The 19,680-nt window shown below is 41.5% G+C and overlaps 1 protein-coding gene across 5 annotated transcripts in view; it reads right to left on the bottom strand.

The window, feature by feature from the left end:
• Positions 1 to 17,987, bottom strand: part of LOC139472806 (uncharacterized) — a 112,682-nt gene extending 94,695 nt beyond the window's left edge. For 4 of the 5 annotated variants that reach the window (XR_011653898.1, XM_071255283.1, XM_071255282.1 and 1 more), the window contains exons 1-7: positions 17,907 to 17,987; positions 8,714 to 8,861; positions 7,885 to 8,060; positions 5,761 to 5,911; positions 1,335 to 1,501; positions 871 to 1,018; positions 365 to 531 (exon numbers count right to left, since the gene is read on the bottom strand). Coding sequence is in view for 4 of the 5 variants with exons in the window: in XM_071255283.1 (XP_071111384.1) it covers positions 365 to 531; positions 871 to 1,018; positions 1,335 to 1,501; positions 5,761 to 5,911; positions 7,885 to 8,060; positions 8,714 to 8,861; positions 17,907 to 17,961 (1,012 nt within the window). In the remaining variant the exon portion in view is untranslated. The remainder of the gene's footprint in view (positions 1 to 364; positions 532 to 870; positions 1,019 to 1,334; positions 1,502 to 5,760; positions 5,912 to 7,884; positions 8,061 to 8,713; positions 8,862 to 17,906) is intronic. The other variant, XM_071255284.1, reaches the window with a different exon arrangement.
• Between the last annotated feature and the right edge of the window lie 1,693 nt (positions 17,988 to 19,680).

Raw genomic sequence — 19,680 nt, 5'->3', positions numbered from 1 at the left:
ACGTATTTAATCGAATACATCATGCACTTTCTTGCCAATATAGATTTGCTATGGAATCACCTTACTTTCATTTTGATACTGTTTAAATATTTTTCAGGATAAAATGTTCACAATATATATATTCTCACCTCCAACTCAAATACATCATGATATTATGATATTATGTATATTTCTCACCTCCAACTAAATGAAATACCACCCCCACCCCACATCACTAATGTAGTAAAACCCACCTCCACGACTTCCCATCCAACGTCACTCCTGTGGTAAACCTTCTTCCACAAAATACCACCCCACATCGGTAATTGTCAAACCCATCTCCACGACATACCATCATTCCACATCACTACTTTATCGAACCTACCTCCACTACATATCACGCCAACATCACTGCTGTGAGAACAACTCGCTGTTCCCCAACCAGAGTGGGAACACTCGTCTAGGGAGGTCTCTGTCCCCGTACAGTCGACGTTACTCAGCCAAATAAGCCCTTTACCTGGCCCGTAAGAGGTTGTCACACTGGCGCTTGTCCTGTAAAAGAACATACAATTTGGATGATGATTCCTATACTCATTTTGACAGTGTTTGTCCTATTAAGGTTTATTTTGGCTAAACTGCTCATGCAACATTAGTGTAGAATGTCATACTTAAGAGTGGGCACGAATGTTAGCTTGTGCCTATGTAGATGACATTAACAATACAAACAAAGACAAGACATAAAACACTTGAAATAGCTAATTTTCGTTTTTCAGACGGTTCGCAATTTTGGTTTCTATTTAGTACCTTGTAAAGTTTCAAAAGCAGAACTTTTGTTTTCCTAAAATTGCAAGGTAAGTTTTCCCCATAAGTGATGACAATATACCTACTTACCAAGGCAAATTTGCCATTTTGCACACTACTTTTGCCTCCTGTGTCGAAAAAGATGACCCTCTACAAAGTGTTCCCCAGACATTGTTGTGTAGTACTTCCACCCGACCACGTCCACGAATTGTCGAACTCAAGCGTATTTGAGAATATGCTTGAACAAATAATATACCAAACATCACAGAAATATCACATAACATTACCTTTATCAATTATGCAACAAAGTTAGACTAATTTGAGGAACACTTTGTTGGAACTACTCTTGAGGAACAGTTAACACTATTCCATGTCTGTGAGTGATAATTAACACTGGGCCCAATAGCAGCCAGCACCATGTAAAGACGTCACACCATTTTACGAAACACTGTGACAATGTGGAACGAACGACACAACCCTGGGACAACACCCTCATCACCTTGTTATGACGTTGTTGTAAATAATTGCTATTCTTTAATCACATTGAAACCTACCAGAGGGACAACGTATTCCAGCTACAGTCGTTGTAGAACAGACCACATTAACCAAAGGATTATGCAGACATTCATTGAAGGATAGTTCTGTGCCAAGACATCGAACCTTGTCTAAGATAACTGGAGGTGTTGATGTCTTTGTGTGGCGTGTGAAGCTGGCCCCGATACTGAATATTAGAATTTAAACATTAGATAGACAATTAACTTAATGTATATATGTGTACAAATACATTTCGTTCCTGAAAGTTGAATTTGTTTGTAGTATATTTAAAATTCGAATATCAGTTCTCTCATCGTAAATTAGAAAATCAACACCAGGCCACGCATTTGATGACAAAAATAACGGATTAAGCGAGGCCAAATTACTAATAAGTACATGTGTTTCACATGTCAGAGGCCACGCATGTGTATCTCTTTAAGATGAGAACCGATATAGAGTATTGTATTGCCATATTATTGTCCATCGATAGTCTGACTCTCTTCAAGAGTCAATCTTGATTTTGCTCTTACTGTCACAGAAAGCCGTGACTTTGCCAGGTTTGACACTGATAAAAAAGATCTATGGATATTTCTGTCAGGTCAGGTTCTGATATGGTGTGAACACATGGTTGCTTGTAGACAGCTTGCTGATGTGGAGTGTGTGAATAATGATGGACTGTACTGACCATAAAGTGATCCAAACAGCAGATACCCAGAATTGTAACACTTCGGTCAGCCATAATCACATCATTTATGCATGGAGAGCAGTCATATGCGTTATATGTAAAAAGACAGTTGAATTGTTTTCTGGTTGCAATGATGTCTTTCCATTTAACATGGAAACTGTATTAATTTGTAAATAGTTAATAAACCATAATTGTGTTTATTTGCTCCACGTGTAATTATTAAAAGTTTCCATAATTTTTTATTGAAACAAAAATATATGGGAGATATTCACACAAACAATTACAGGCAATAATCTAGTGGTATATAACTTTGATTTGCCTCAACAATAACGATATCATTTGAATAAAAGACGTAACCAATGTATTACATGAAATCATGCTGATTGGTGGAGGCTATCAAAAAGCCAATTGATACTATTCTTGTGTTTGTTTCAGATTTCAGATTACAGTTCACTCTATTCTTTATAAAAGTGTTGTTCTTCGTTGTGCAACTCAATACAACAGGTAAGATAAGATAAGTATATTCTTCAGCTGTAATCGCCACCCATATCTTGTTTAATATTCAAGTCTTGATTGAACCTTGACAAAATTAGAGGATGAAGATGTCCATACAATGACATATTTGTATGCCGGGATTATGTAAAATATGTTTCTCATTATTTAGATTGACGTCAACTGATGTGTGAGTGATGACTGAAATGAACGAGCATTGGAGATGGGGGAGGAAGGTGGTCCACCACCCAAACCTTGAAGGCGTGGCCAAAGTGGTAAAGAGGAGGCGAAGCAAAAGCAAGTATGCATTGTCCACGTCCCAGGATTGCAATATGGAACATACCAACCAGTAACTGCCATGACGTATGTTAAAACCAGACTGACCTAATTGAAGGAGATACGCGAGAAGAGACTCCTATCTCAACCCCAGGTTGTGTTCATCAAATGACGAAGACATCTGAACTTATACAAGATTCTACAGCAGAATATAAACTGAACATGGACAGACGAGGGGCAGAGCACTGGAGACGGTCGAGAAAAGAGGTGACGATGCTGTGAGTTAAGTGATCGACATGGATATCCTACAGCAGAAGAAGATAATTGAAAGTGATCTGTGTAAGATATATACTGATAGTTTGCAAATCCAAACTTCCACATTGAGAACCTCAAAGGAAAACAGGGGCGGTCGGGTAGCCTAGTGGTTAAAGCGTTCGCTCGTCACGCCGAAGACCCGGGTTCGATTCCCGACATGGGTACATTGTGTGAAGCCCATTTCTGGTGTCCCCCGCCGTGATATTGCTCGAATATTGCTAAAAGCGGCATAAAACCAAACTCACTCACTCACTCACTCACTCAAAGGAAAACTTGAGAAACACTACAAGCACAGATTCTCTTTCTGTATGTAGAACTGCACTGGGACTTTTCAAACCTGCACTATGTACTCTTCAAAATGAGATCAGAAATGCTGTTTAACATGCATATGAACTCGCTTATTTGAGAATTGACTTTCACTTTGTGTGAGTTCATTGGAGTATGAACCTTCATAGAGTGAGGGTCAAACTGTATGAACGTCCGAGCTTGCTGTGAAGTCGAACACTATGAAAGAGATAATGGGCCAAGTACCATGATGATGCTTGTGGAAGGGGTGCTTGTGTGTCAGTCGTATTGACTAAAACTGGTGCTTATCAACGTCGGGTTAGAACCACTCACGCCAGATGACAGTATGTTAACGTCACTCTCTATATGCCTCATAAGTTGTCAGGCAGCATAGGGGAAACCAAACACAATGATGTTTTAGTGTTTGCTGAAGTACTGACAAGTGAAAAACTGGTAAACAGGACTTAAGATACTGTTAAAAGTTTCCCAAACACATTCATAGTTGACAGTAAAGATCAGTCACTCTCATCGGGACAAGCGGCATCAGAACATGAGAAAATAGAGAAGACATGCAGAGAATGCCTACACTGATAAACAGGAAAGTCAGGGTCACAATCACCACAAACAAAGTGGGACAGTACTCACAACAAGCGAACGTCGCTTTCCAGTTTTTTTATTAAGTCCAGAAGACAAGGAATATAAGTGGATCTGAAGGAACTGCTGAAATATCTTATCACTCCTGTGCCTTACAGTATTGGGACTGCAGACATTTTCCCAGCAAAGCCCAGACAAGTCAAAGGCCTTCCACCACCCGACCAAGGATCTCAAGGATGCGGATGCCCCTCCTGCCCATGTATTTCTTGTGATCCATGATGGCAATAACCTGTTTTTACTACTTGAAGGACATTCCCAGTAACTTCAACCACATTATCAAGAAAGTGTTTCATACAATGTCGAAAACCGGCGATGTTGTGTTCAGTACAGACAACTATGTTATTAATTCTGTCAAAGCCATCCAGCAACAAAGGGGGTTGGGGGTGGGGGGGGGGGTGGGGGGGGGGATGTGGGAGAAACTTCATTGTCAAGGACATGAGAACATGAATAATCTTATTGACGAGAAACAGTTAATCTCTAATGATATGAACAAGCTCATCATTCTTCTTACTGGACTATGGAGCCAAGAAACTACAAGATACCCATCGACCTCATGACTCTACATGTGCTTTGTATGGGATAATTCGTAGGAGTGTAAATTATCTACGCTCCCTCAGAATGAATGGGCTGTGTGCCCCTCTTGCGATGTTGATATGGGAAATCTACCTCCTTGTCGACCGAGTCTTGAGCTGCATATTAGTAGAGTCAATTATCAGGTTGACATTTGGAAGATACAAACATTGCTAATCCTGATATTCCAGCTCCCAAAGGTGGTCTATACATCCTTTCACAGCAACTGGTAGACACAGCTGGATCAGTGGATACAAGCAGTGACGAGGACTCTGATGATGCATTAGACTGACGGTGATAGCTCCGACAGTGATCAGATTGAACATTCTTGACGTTTCAAATATTGTCAACTGTTTTCTTGTCAATACTGCTCAAAACACGGTATTCTATATGTAATCATGTATTATCTGAGGGATTTCACCCTATTTTCACTGTAATTATATGGAAAGTCCCATAACCATGCCTAAAAAAATAAGATATACATGTATACATATTAACGTGAACAATAGATAATATTGTGGTTTTAATGAAAACTATTCCTACAATATGTACTGTAAACCTAACTTATATCTCTACCTCTGTGGCCTATCATGAAATTTACATTTCATTCGTTTGACCCACATTTGACACCAGAGATTTTGTTTCCTGAACTAAGAACTATTCTAACTGAAAATAAATTTATGATATCGTTTGAATTCCGATTACTTCCTTAATTCAACTCATATTATCTTCACTTGTGTGGCAAATATAAATCAAATGCCACTAGTTTGTTGCCTATAACTGTTTGTGTGATTATGTCCCATGTATATTTGCATAAAATATATAATGACAATTCTAGTGATCCATTTGGAGGGAATAAACTAAAATTTAATGTCCATGTTTTCAAAATGTAAATTACATCATTGCAACCAGAATAACTTCTTTTTTCATAAGAAACATCTGAAGCCTTCCATGGAAATCGCGACACTGGGGTTCCTCCACTCGTATGATGAAACCGGGTCCCTATATTTTCAATGATAACATTCGATTTCATGTTCAGGACCAAAGAAGCCCGCTGCCTACGTCTTTTCGATTTTTCCTCGTATTAGAACCTTCAAACAGTTGTCATGTTACACACACGTCTTCTCAAGATACAGTACAATATGTGATGTGGAAGTTAGACATATTACGTGTTGTGTCCCAACATTCTGCAGGCAACTGTTGCCTCTTCCACTCCGAACCCTGTAGAACAGACTCGACCCCACTGGCCTTCATAGTACAGCTCCAGCACTCCTTCCCCTGGCGTGTTGGTGGTGGATACAAGTCTTGCTGCTGTAGATTCTGGCGAACACATTATACAAAACCAAGCTTCCACAATATCTGACTTAACAATCTTAGTTTTGAATTACACATATGTTAATGTTAATAAATAATTTTAAGTAAGTGGCACATTGAACAAAATACAGTATGTTGTAATATATGTATCTATATTTGATGACAAGATAACGTTAAAGCGGGACTACGCTCCATGGCCTGGTGTCCATTTCCTGTCTAGCACTAGACATGTAACTGCTGCTCTGTTTGACATCGTGTCTGATTAAAAAGGGTCACCATAAACTCTGGTAATATTCACTTTTACTCACAAACATTTATCATTATCAGTGAAAAGTCGACATTTTCATATCTTCAAAAAGGAAACGCTTGGTGATAAACCCAGGCCGAATATTTCATATATATATATCATAACTCATAATTTCTTTTCAAAATACTTCCAATGCAATGTTAAGTATAACCTTACTCTCTTTTCATAAATTAACAACATATATAGATGGTATGTAAAGAATAGAGTGAGTGAGCGAGGTTAAACGCTGCTTTGCACAGTATTCAAATTATATAAGCATGTCAGCTTGATGTGGGAGCAAAGCCAAAAGTGATGCAAGTCTCAGACGTTGACCACTCTTGCGTAACCCATGAGCACGGACCTATAAACCGAGGCGGGCGAACAGGGATTCGAACCCAGGATCATAGGTTCTGTCATGTCCAAAAAGACACAACTCGTATTACTGCATCATGCACCCATGGCCCCATAAAAAATACAAAATTGCTCCAAGGCACAGTCAGGTCTAAATGACGCTCTGTGTGTCGTTTGAAATCTAAGTACAAATGAGGTCGCATTTCATCCAAATTATATTTAGGCACAATAGTTTTGAATCTGCATAATAATGGGAAGTTCCAATTAAAAAAGTCGCATGAATTTTTCCTCATCAGAAGGATGGCCATTTAATTGAAAGTCCATCAAAACAAAATTCACTAATTTTGTAAATTTCTTCTTGAACAAAATTTGAACTAAGTAGCACTTTTTCTCAGAACTAAACAACATAACACACATGTGTACAACAAAACAGAAGAAAACATCTTCGAAGTATGTAAGGATTTGACAAACACAGTGTGTATTTAGCACGCACTGAAAGAGGTTCTGTGCATGTGTCTGATGTTTACTTTCAGTCTGAACGTCGTTAATGGCATGTGCAGTCCACTCGAAGATATTAGGGAATCGTCGTCTGATATATTTATCCACAAAAATGTTTGATCGGGCAGACAAGTAAAGTTTTGTTTAAAAGGAATTATTTTCGGAAAGCCACTAGCCAAGCTTCGTTCCCACTTAGCAATTTCTAATGATGAAGTCAAGAGATCAATTGTATTTAACAGTGTCACCATTATTCGGTTTACCTTCTCTCTACATCTAAACCATGTACACTCATATACCATTGCCTAAGAAGTATAACGAATGGCATCACCAGGTAAGAACGAAAGAACTTGAACGAAAGAAATCTCTGCTGAAAGCACAGTTGATGTACGATATAATGAGCATGTGTTGATAAATCACTATCAGATTTTGATGATAACAGGTCGAACACCTTTTATTAACAAAATCTGATAGACACAGCATAGGCTTCCCCACTGGTGACAACTGCCACAAATACACGCAAAGGCAAGTCAATTGTTCACTTGAAAAGATACGGGAATAGATGGTACAAGTCAAAATAGCTCATTCCATTAGTATTGTCAATAAGGCGCCCTCCACCTGTCCACCATAAACCGTTTCGAAAGCTTTAATGAGGCCTTGGATGTTGTAACTTTGATCAAGCAGCATTTGAGCAAGAATCATATGACGCTCTTTGAATTTTTTATAGAGAGGAGCTCGATCGCAACTTTTTAAACAAAGATTGCAGATTTTAGGCATCTCAGTTTTGAATGACTACACATTGAACAATTAACTTTATAGAAACTTTAATGTATTCATGTCAACTCACTTTCATCACATATGATAACAACATCTTCACCATGTCCACAGTTGTGGGTTCCCCATCCCCTGTGTGAACACCGACTCAGGGATGATTCAGTACCAGTGCAGCCCAGGTCATCAAGCCAGATTTTCCCTTTTCCAAATCCAAACGAGGACATCACCTTCGGTGTCATTCCAGTTTCACTGTCGATGGAAACGGAAGGTTTTGCTGAATGTGTTATATATTTATAAGTCATATCAAATATCATATATAAGCTTCATTGACTCTATTAACTTTGCCATCACTATCAAATACAATAGACTGAAACCACTGCAGAAACTAAAATTGAATTGTCTCCTTTCTTTGACAACAGTTATTCCTTCAAAATACAACTGACGTATATTATGTAACTATTATATTTGTCAAACACAACAGAGAGTACAATCTCTTTCTTGCCCATGATATAGTCGAAAGTAAAATCAACTTTATGCAGAGATTTCTATTGTATATGGAAAGGGTTTTGTCGCTCTGTTGTCATTAATGACTAATTAGGTTTGACAAAAACGGATATATGATGTGGTCTTTCAACACATGTCATGCTTGATTTACAGATACTTGGATTGAAGATTACTTGAACATTCAAAATACAAATATTCTTTTTTGACAAGACTTAAACTTTCCTGTAAAAGTTCAAATCGAACATTTGAAAAAAAAATTAATGTATACCTTACTTTGTTGATGTAGAAATAAATTGATAGTGTCACAACACAAGATGCAAATCATACATCAAGCACATAATCAAGTATACACAGCAAAAGGAAAAAAAATATTTGCAGATCGATCGTAAAAGTCTTACTATCGTCCCAGCTGTCTGCAGGCCACGATAGCGTCCTGTTGCCCAAAACTATCATCACAAACCGTTCCCCATGAACCATTATAGTACACCTCAAGTCTGCCAGCACTGTTATTCAGCGGCGGTACCAATCGGATAGTTTGACCAACAGCTACGGAAATAAAGATAAGACATGAATCATAAGCACTTTAAATGGCATATTCCATCAATACTAAAAGTTATTGATTACCAATGTGTATGTCATAAGTGACAGTGTAATCTAGTTCTATTTTATTATGATTTCTTTATAGAAAATCACTTATTCGTCGCCTGTGTATGTATCAGAAAAAACAAAAAACTTTATGTAAAAAAGCCATTAGGTATTGAGGACGGAACAAGCGCATTTTCCATTTGCGAAGTGACATTGTTTATCGTTGGGACGAACGAGGTGGATCACTTTGAGGGACTCAGTACGACAGAGGGAGGGGAGAGCCAGATGAACGAAGGTGATGGACCAAGAACGACAGAGAGAAGGTAGAGCCAGATGAAGCGAAGGTGATGGATCAAGAACGACAGAGAGAAGGGAGAGCCAGATGAAGCGAAGGTGATGGATCAAGAACGACAGAGAGAAGGGAGAGCCAGATGAAGCGAAGGTGATGGACCAAGAACGACAGAGAGAAGGGAGAGCCAGATGAAGCGAAGGTGATGGATCAAGAACGACAGGGAGAGCCAGATGAAGCGAAGGTGATGGATCAAGAACGACAGGGAGAGCCAGATGAAGCGAAGGTGATGGATCAAGAACGACAGGGAGAGCCAGATGAAGCGAAGGTGATGGATCAAGAACGACAGGGAGAGCCAGATGAAGCGAAGGTGATGGATCAAGAACGACAGGGAGAGCCAGATGAAGCGAAGGTGATGGATCAAGAACGACAGGGAGAGCCAGATGAAGCGAAGGTGATGGATCAAGAACGCGAGGGGTAGACAGATGAAGCGAAGGCGATGGATCAAGAACGCGAGGGGTAGACAGATGAAGCGAAGGCGATGGATCAAGAACGACAGACAGAAGGGAGAGCCAGATGAAGCGAAGGTGAAGGACCAAGAACGACAGGGAGGCGGGAGAGCCAGATGAAGCGAAGGTGATGGATCAAGAACGCGAGGGGTAGACAGATGAAGCGAAGGCGATGGATCAAGAACGCGAGGGGTAGACAGATGAACCGAAGGCGATGGATCAAGAACGACAGACAGAAGGGAGAGCCAGATGAAGCGAAGGTGATGGACCAAGAACAACAGAGCAAAGTGAGTGTGTGAGTGAGTGAGTGAGTTGTGTTTAACGCCGCTTTTAACAGTATTACAGTTATATCACAGCGTGCCAGCTTAATGTGGGAGGAAAGCCCAAAGCGATGCAGGTCTCAGACGTTTACCACTTCGGTGAAACCCACGAGCACGGGTATGGTGCTGACAAACCTTGAAACCTAATCGAAGCGAACCGGGATTCGAACCCACAATCATAGGTTTCTGGCGTGCCCAAGGGACGCAACTCTGCACAGCGAATCGCGGCACCTTAGATGACTTGGCCACCCTGTATTTGTCAGAATACCAAGGAAGTAATGCATTACCTTTCTATATATTCGGTTTTTGAATTTTCTTAATACTAAAATTTTCAGAACGTAATTGTGTCACTCTATGACGTTTATTCCACAAGGTAACAACAACGTTGCAAATTACGTTGTGAAAACGTTGTGCTTTGGACATTACAAAAAGTTTTTGTAAATGATGTTTAGGAAACTACTTGTAGATCTAACATCTCCTTGTTTTATTTTTTCAATTTTCAAGCAGAAACATTTATTAGTAGTTGGGGCAGTAGTCTGGTACGAACTACTTCCGGTTGTGGTCAAGTGACCTGCGCATCAAAGATGGCGGCACTTCCGGTTCCGTGAGGCGACACTTCCGGTTCCGGGGGAAGTACGTGTGTGTCTCCAAGATTGGCACGTCCGGTTCGGATTCGGATAGCAGCGGCGGGGAAGGGGGGAAGGGGGGAATGCGGGAAGGACGAAGGCAGGAGGAGGGAGGAGGGGGGAGGGAGGGAGGGAGGAGGAGGAGTGTGTGCCGACTGCGTCTAGAGATGATAGATCACTGAGACGAGCTTACGCACAGTCGATGACCCTGCAACTTTGTTGCTAGGTTGACGTCACATCGCCGAAGGATCTTGCAACAGAATTCCACAAACACGTCATTGGGCATTATGACGTGATTGTAAACTTTGAGGTGCAAGGTCTCGTTCCACAAGGCGATCCTATTGTAGCACAATGGCAGTCGTTCGTCTAAGTTAAAGTATGTGAGCTGCGATCACCTTAGCGCTGCGATCATGTTGTGGAACTGACGCCTGAATTCTGAATGTGAACCGACGTGGAGAGACATGCTTGATGTAGGTGGTGTATCATCAACGTCAGTCGTGTATCATCAACGTCAGTGGTGTTGTGTCTTCAACTTCAGTGGTGTATCATCAACGTCAAAGGTGTATCATCAACGTCCGTGATGTTGTGTCATCAACGTCAGTCGTGTATCATCAACGTCAGAGGTGTATCATCAACTTCCGTGATGTTGTGTCTTCAACGTCAGTGGTGGTGTATCATCAACGTCAGTGGTGTATCATCAACGTCCGTGATGTTGTGTCTTCAACGTCAGTCGTGTATCATCAACGTCAGTGGTGTATCATCAACGTCCGTGATGTTGTGTCTTCAACGTCAGTGGTGAATCATCAAAGTCAGCGGTGTATCATCAACGTCAGCGGTCTTGTGTCTTCAACATCAGTGGTGTATCATCAGCGTCAGTGGTGGTGTATCATCAACGTCAGTGGTGTATCATCAACGTCAGTGGTGGTGTATCATCAACGTTAGTGGTGTATCATCAACGTCAGTGGTGTATCATCAACGTCAGCGGGGGTGTATCATCAACGTCAGTGGTGTATTATCAACGTCAGTGGTGTATCATCAAAGCCAGTGGTGTATTATCAACGTCAGTGGTGTATCATCAACGTCAGTAGTGTATCATCAACGTCCGTGAAGTTGTGTCTTCAACGTCAGTGGTGTATCATCAACGTCCGTGATGTTTCGTCTTCAACGTCAGTGGTGTGTCATCAACGTCCGTGAAATTGTGTCTTCAACGTCAGTGGTGTATCATCAACGTCCGTGATGTTGTGTCTTCAACGTCAGTGGTGTATCATCAACGTCAGTGTTGTGTCTTCAACGTCAGTGGTGTGTCATCAACGTCAGTGGTGTATCATCAACGTCAGTGGTGGTGTATCATCAACGTCAGTGGTGTATCATCAACGTCCGTGATGTTGTGTCTTCAACGTCAGTGTTGTGTCATCAACGCCCGTGGTGGTGTATCATCAACGTCAGTGGTGTATCATCAACGTCAGTGGTGGTGTATCATCAACGTTAGTGGTGTATCATCAACGTCAGTGGTGTATCATCAACGTCAGCGGGGGTGTATCATCAACGTCAGTGGTGTATTATCAACGTCAGTGGAATATCATCAAAGCCAGTGGTGTATTATCAACGTCAGTGGTGTATCATCAACGTCAGTAGTGTATCATCAACGTCCGTGAAGTTGTGTCTTCAACGTCAGTGGTGCATCATCAACGTCCGTGATGTTTCGTCTTCAACGTCAGTGGTGTGTCTTCAACGTCCGTGAAATTGTGTCTTCAACGTCAGTGGTGTATCATCAACGTCCGTGATGTTGTGTCTTCAACGTCAGTGGTGTGTCATCAACGTCAGTGGTGTATCATCAACGTCAGTGGTGGTATATCATCAACGTCAGCGGTGTATCATCAACGTCCGTGGTGTTGTGTCTTCAACGTCAGTGTTGTGTCATCAACGCCCGTGGTGGTGTATCATCAACGTCAGTGGTGTATCATCAACGTCAGTGGTGGTGTATCATCAACGTCAGTGGTGTATCATCAACGTCCGTGATGTTGTGTCTTCAACATCAGTGGTGTATCATCAACGTCAGTGTTGTGTCTTCAACGTCAGTCGTGTGTCTTCAACGTCAGTGGTGTATCATCAACGTCAGTGGTGTATCATCAAAGTCAGCGGTCTTGTGTCTTCAACGTCCGTGGTGGTGTATCATCAGCGTCAGTGGTGGTGTATCATCAACGTCAGTGGTGCATCATCAACGTCAGTGGTGTATCATCAACGTCAGCGGTGGTGTATCATCAACGTCAGTAGTGTATTATCAACGCCAGAAGTGTATCATCAACGTCAGAGGTGGTGTATTATCAACGTCAGTGGTGTATCATCAGCGTCAGTGGTGGTGTATCATCAACGTCAGTGGTGTATCATCAACGTCAGTGGTGTATCATCAACGTCAGCGGTGGTGTATCATCAACGTTAGTGGTGTATCATCAACGTCAATGGTGTCTTATCAACGTCAGTGGTGTATCATCAACGTCAGTAGTGTATCATCAAAGTCAGTGGTGTATCATCAACGTCAGTGATGTATTATCAACGTCAGTGGTGTATCATCAACGTCAGTAGTGTATCATCAACGTCAGTGATGTATTATCAACGTCAGTGGTTTATCATCAACGTCAGTGGTGTATTATCAACGTCAGTGGTGTATCATCAACGTCAGTAGTGTATCATCAAAGTCAGTGGTGTATCATCAACGTCAGTGATGTATTATCAACGTCAGTGGTGTATCATCAACGTCAGTAGTGTATCATCAACGTCAGTGATGTATTATCAACGTCAGTGGTTTATCATCAACGTCAGTGGTGTATTATCAACGTCAGTGGTGTATCATCAACGTCAGTACTGTATCATCAACGTCCGTGAAGTTGTGTCTTCAACGTCAGTGGTGCATCATCAACGTCCGTGATGTTTCGTCTTCAACGTCAGTCGTGTATCATCAACGTCAGCGGTGGTGTATCATCAACGTTAGTGGTGTATCATCAACGTCAATGGTGTCTTATCAACGTCAGTGGTGTATCATCAACGTCAGTAGTGTATCATCAAAGTCAGTGGTGTATCATCAACGTCAGTGATGTATTATCAACGTCAGTGGTGTATCATCAACGTCAGTAGTGTATCATCAACGTCAGTGATGTATTATCAACGTCAGTGGTTTATCATCAACGTCAGTGGTGTATTATCAACGTCAGTGGTGTATCATCAACGTCAGTACTGTATCATCAACGTCCGTGAAGTTGTGTCTTCAACGTCAGTGGTGCATCATCAACGTCCGTGATGTTTCGTCTTCAACGTCAGTCGTGTATCATCAACGTCAGTGGTGCATCATCAACGTCCGTGATGTTGTGTCTTCAACGTCAATGGTGTATTATCAACGTCAGTGGTGTATCATCAAAGTCAGCGGTGTATCATCAACGTCAGTGGTGTTGTGTCTTCACCATCAGTGGTGAATCATCAACGTCAGCGGTGGTGTATCATCAACGTCAGCGCTGTTTCGTTTTCAACATCAGTAGTGTATCATCAACGTCCGTGATGTTGTGTCTTCAACGTCAGTGGTGTATCACCAACGCCCGTGAAGTTGTGTCTTCAACGTCAGTCGTGTATCATCAACGTCCGTGAAGTTATGTCTTCAACGTCAGTGGTGTATAATCAACGTCCGTGATGTTGTGTCTTCAACATCAGTGGTGTATCATCAACGTCCGTGGTTTGTGTATTATCAACGTCAGTGGTGTATCAACAACGTCCCTGAAGTTGTGTCTTCAACGTTAGTCGTGTATCATCAACGTCCGTGATGTTGTGTCTTCAATGTCAGTGGTGTATCATCAACGTCAGTGGTGTATCATCAACGTCCGTGATGTTGTGTCTTCAACATCAGTAGTGTATCATTAACCTCCGTGATGTTGTATCATCAACGTCAGTGAGAGAATCAGAGCTAGAAGGAACCTGCGAATCAGAGCAACGCGAATGAAGTAGCATGGTCGCCTTCGTAGGATGACGTTTCTGTTGTCGTTTTCCCGTTCCTGTCTCCGTTCCTGTTCCGGTTCCCGTTCCCGTTTTTTTCATTATCTTCCCCCAAACGGCCCTTTTCAGGGCCCACCCATCTCTCCCGAAAGATCGCTTTCATCCTTGCTTTGACTTCCCTCCACCTCCACCTCCACGACCACCTCCACGTCACGAGTGGCACCACGTTTGCATGGAGACATGAATGTTAGCACACATGTAGGCATACACGAGTGCCAACACCTAGGCGTGGTCCTGTTTGAACCCATTATGATTCTAGGTTTGTCAGCGCCATACCCATGCTCGTGAGTTTCATCAAAGTGGTAAACGGCTGAATCGCTTCGGCCTTTTCTCCCACATTTAACTGACACGCCGTGATGTAATCGGAATACTGTTCAAAGCGCCGTTAAACCCAACTCACTTAATGTTGTTACGGGTTTTAGATACGACACGTATAACAAGAAGACTAGTACTTATATAGAAAAGCGGTCTAAAAGTCAACAGCCGTGCTGTTTGATCATGAAGTGCTAATATGAAACAACACTGGGAGATAATGAAAATTGCAAATCACTTGTCGATATCAGCCCACCACATAGCAATCGTGGTTCATATAATGGTTTACCTTACATGTATCACAAATAGTTAATTAGTAAAGGTTACATATATCGAAGAAGGTAATCGGATCCTCCCATGAAAGAAATACATGCCAGGAGAACAATGTCAGCTTCAATGTATTTCGCCATATTGAATACAAAGCAACATTGATTCACTGGTGGATACGGCCGATTGTTTAGTAAATATACACCTTTCCTAAACAGGGAGTGGCTCTCAGTGGGTGCATAGTTGTGGTGAAACGGCTTATAGGATCCATAAGATTGACCTTAGAGCTTACGGGTAGATAACAGAAGACGTAACCATCATGATTGCACAAGTGTGTATACATCGACTGAGTACTCGTCGTTGTGGGTGACTACTTGGGCTGATCATGTTATTATGCTGCTGTTGTTGACATAATAGCAGCAGTCAACAAATAACTTCCTGGTCGAATAGAATAGGATAGAATAGAAAGTTGAAAAGTTGAATAGAAAGCAATATAGATTCCCTTGTGGTTACGGCCTATTGTTCAATAAATATGTAAAACCTTTCCTAAACAGGGCGTGGTCCTCAGTGCGTGCATAGCTGTGGAGCCCGTGAATAGGTCTTTTATTCTGTTAAATTCAATTGGATTATGCCGTGGGTCGAGTAGGTGTCAGCTTATTCACACTCCTAACAGACTCCTATGCTTGTCGTAAAAGGCGACTAACGGGAACAGGTGGTCAGGTTCGCTGACTTGGTTGATGCATATCATCGTACCGCAATTGCGTAGATCGATGCCCATGATGTCTGGTCCAGCTCGATTATTTACAGACCGCCGCTATATAACTGGAATATTATTGAGTGCGGCGTCAAACAACAAACAAGCAAAGAATGAGCTTCCGGGTAGATAACAGTAATACGTCCGACACCACGATGAGAAGTGTGTATCTATCGAGCTGTCAGTGAGTTGTGTAGTTCCTATTCTTCGAATGCCATTGTTATATTCTGGTTACAACTGCTGCCCAATAAACCGTGTTTGTGTTCATATTCAAGTTGGTATTGTCGCTATCCAAAGTTTCATCAATACGAACGAAGACTTTTCGCATTTTTCGCATTTAATTCACGTTCGCGTTAATTTCAAGATTTACGGTACTCGTTGTTATGCAGTCATGCTGCTGTCCACAAATAACTTCCTGGTAGGGGCCTCTACAGTCACACTGGTTAATGTAGTCTACCAGAACATAATGGGACGTTGTTGTGTCACTCTCAAATTAAGAAGTAATATTCAAACCTCCATATTAGGAGATCCCAAACTCATTGGTTAACTCAGTGTTAATACTGACACTACTGATGTGTGATTAAGTATATCTGGTGTAAATACTGACACCACTCTTGTGTGATTAAACACATCTGGTGGGAATACTTACAACACGTATGTGTGATTAACAAAATATAGTGAAAATACTGACACCATTGATGTGTGATTAAGCATATTTGATATGAATACTTACAACACGTATGCGTGATTAACAATATATAGTTGGAATACTGACACCATTGATGTATGATTAAGCATATTTGATTTGAATACTTACAACACTTATGTGTGATTAACAATATATAATTGGAATACTGACACCATTGATGTGTGATTAAGCATATTTGATATGAATACTTACAACACTTATGCGTGATTAACAAATTATAGTGAAAATAGTGACACCATTGATGTTTGATTAAGCATATCTCGTGGGAATACTTACAACACGTATGTGTGATTAAACATTTCTGGTGGAGATACTGACACCATTGATGTGTGATTAAACATTTCTGGTGGAGATACTGACACCATTGATGTGTGATTAAACATATCTGGTGGGAATACTGGCACCATTGATGTGTGATTAAACATATCTGGTGGGAAATCTGGCACCATTGATGTATGATTAAACATATCTGGTGGGAATACTGGCACCATTGATGTGTGATTCAACATATCTGGTGGGAAATCTGGCACCACTGATGTGTGATTAAACATATCTGGTGGGAAATCTGGCACCATTGATGTGTGATTAAACATATCTGGTGGGAATACTGGCACCATTGATGTGTGATTCAACATATCTGGTGGGAAATCTGGCACCATTGATGTGTGATTAAACATGTCTGGTGGGAATACTGGCACCATTGATGTGTGATTAAACATATCTGGTGGGAAATCTGGCACCATTGATGTGTGATTCAACATATCTGGTGGGAAATCTGGCACCATTGATGTGTGATTAAACATATCTGGCGGGAAATCTGGCATCATTGATGTGTGATTAAACATATCTGGTGGGAATACTGGCACTATTGATCTGTGTTAAAACATATCTGGTGGGAAATCTGGCACCATTGATGTGTGATTAAACATATCTGGTGGGAAATCTGGCACCATTGATGTGTGATTAAAATTATATGGGTAAGTATATGTCCCCAGCAACAACGCGGGCGTCGAAAGGATGAGGTGACTTGGTTGACAGCTTGTCATCGTACCCCAAAATCGTGAATCGTTGCTGATAATATCCCTTTTTCGATTGTTTGATCCAGACTCAATTATTAATACCACGAAACATGAATGAAACCATAATACTAAGTTTGTTCTTATATTAAAAAAAATAACATACCACTGACAAGGAGCGCAGCCAGACACACCAAACGAGGACATATCCCCTTCGCCATGTTGGCTGTGATATGACCGTGGCCAAGTTTAGGTCAGGTTTTCATATGGTGAATCAGTGCAGGACTTCTCTGTGTGTGGGGAGTTGTATTCAGCAAATGAATACATTTAGGTTCGTTCAGAAAGATAACACACCTTCCAGCCCTTTGTCATGGAACTTCCAGGTAGGCTGTATGGAAACACTAACACTAACAACTGCGGTGTTTAATGCATGAGCGGTGACAGATGCATATAGGTAGAGTTTACTGAGGGTTTATGTCATGCATATAACAAACATTGCTTGCACTCTTTGCTGAACCATGATAGAACACATTGTGTACGTTCATTCACGTGTTGTCCTCTCTGCACCTACAGTAAGTAAGTACTGTACTGTACAAACAAATGTGGTGGATTCATTTTTTTGACAACCTGTGTAGGTGGTGGGTGTTGCCAGTTGGGCGGGGCGGGGCGGGGCGGGGCGGGGCGGGGCGTACATACCCTTTTTCGCGGGCGCCTAAGGGTCGTCATTGATCTTCACTGATTCATGAATGCTACATCTCACATCACCTTGGACTATAGACTGCTCACTTTAGGAGCCTCCTGGCAACAAAATACGCAGCTCTCTCCAAGATCCATTATAAGAAATGATAACGCACCGATTCGTACAGAAAATATGTTCCTCCCACATTGAGCTGACACGTCGGGATATAACTGGAATACTAGTACTGTAAAAAGCGGCGCTAAACCCAACTCACTCCCTCACTACTGACTTCAAATTGTGTAGCATTCATATTTTGTATATTTTCAAAAGCATGTTAAATATTGGGGCATCATTCGTGTGGAAAAGTACATAAAAACTGAATATAATACATATGAGTGTATTGATTAATGAAAAGTGCAAATTCCGCGTTTTTGGTGCAATTCTGCGGGAAGTTACATTTTCTGAAAATGTTTCCGCTATCACTGAATCGCAAGATTCATCTTGGACTGGTAAACGTGGTGTTTATTTGAAGTTTTGAAACATGAGACAGCTCCCTGAAGAGTGCAAGCTGCCTCACGAGGCGCTGGGGGCTTTACAGTCTCATTCACATCTTATTCTACCGGGTACCCATTCGCTACCTGGCGAACAGAGGCATATTTCGAACAATGTCACTTGCCTAAGTAGACATCACATGTAACGCGTGTTTCAATGTAGGGAAGAGCTGAAGCCCAAGAAACGCCCAGGACTCAAGCTGCCGAACACTTCCACTCATCCACGTATTCTCCGCGACCAACTTTGCTTAACTTGCCTCATGTGTTGCATGCGTTCTGTTCACATGGCCACCAGCGACTACACTTAATGTCTGTGGGCACCACCATTTTTCCCACCGTCTGTAAAATTCTACAAGCCTACGTACAGCCTTCTGCTTGGTTCAAGGGAGACTAAAATGGATCTGGTTGGCCAGTGATTTATTTTATTTTGTGTAATCCTAACTGCATTGGAAGATGCTTATACTGATATGGCCTGAATAGCGTTTCGCTACACACAAATCAATGAAGCGTTTATAAAATATACCATTAAAACCCAAATACTATCTTTTGAAACATTCCTGTCTTGACACTATATCACCCCTAACTCGACCTGCATCATTCCAAGCTCCGGAAATGAAATCCACGTTCATGTAGGGCCGGTGTCACGAAATATATTCGCCCCCAGAATAAAATCTCCCCCCCCCCCCCGGCGAATTTATACCGGTACAGTT

This window comes from Haliotis cracherodii, unplaced genomic scaffold (assembly GCF_022045235.1).
Source record: "Haliotis cracherodii isolate W230 unplaced genomic scaffold, xgHalCrac1.p SCAF_25, whole genome shotgun sequence".
Classification (NCBI taxonomy): domain Eukaryota; kingdom Metazoa; phylum Mollusca; class Gastropoda; order Lepetellida; family Haliotidae; genus Haliotis; species Haliotis cracherodii.
The sequence above is the reverse complement of the archived record's forward strand: the minus strand, read 5'-3'. Positions and strand labels throughout refer to the sequence as shown.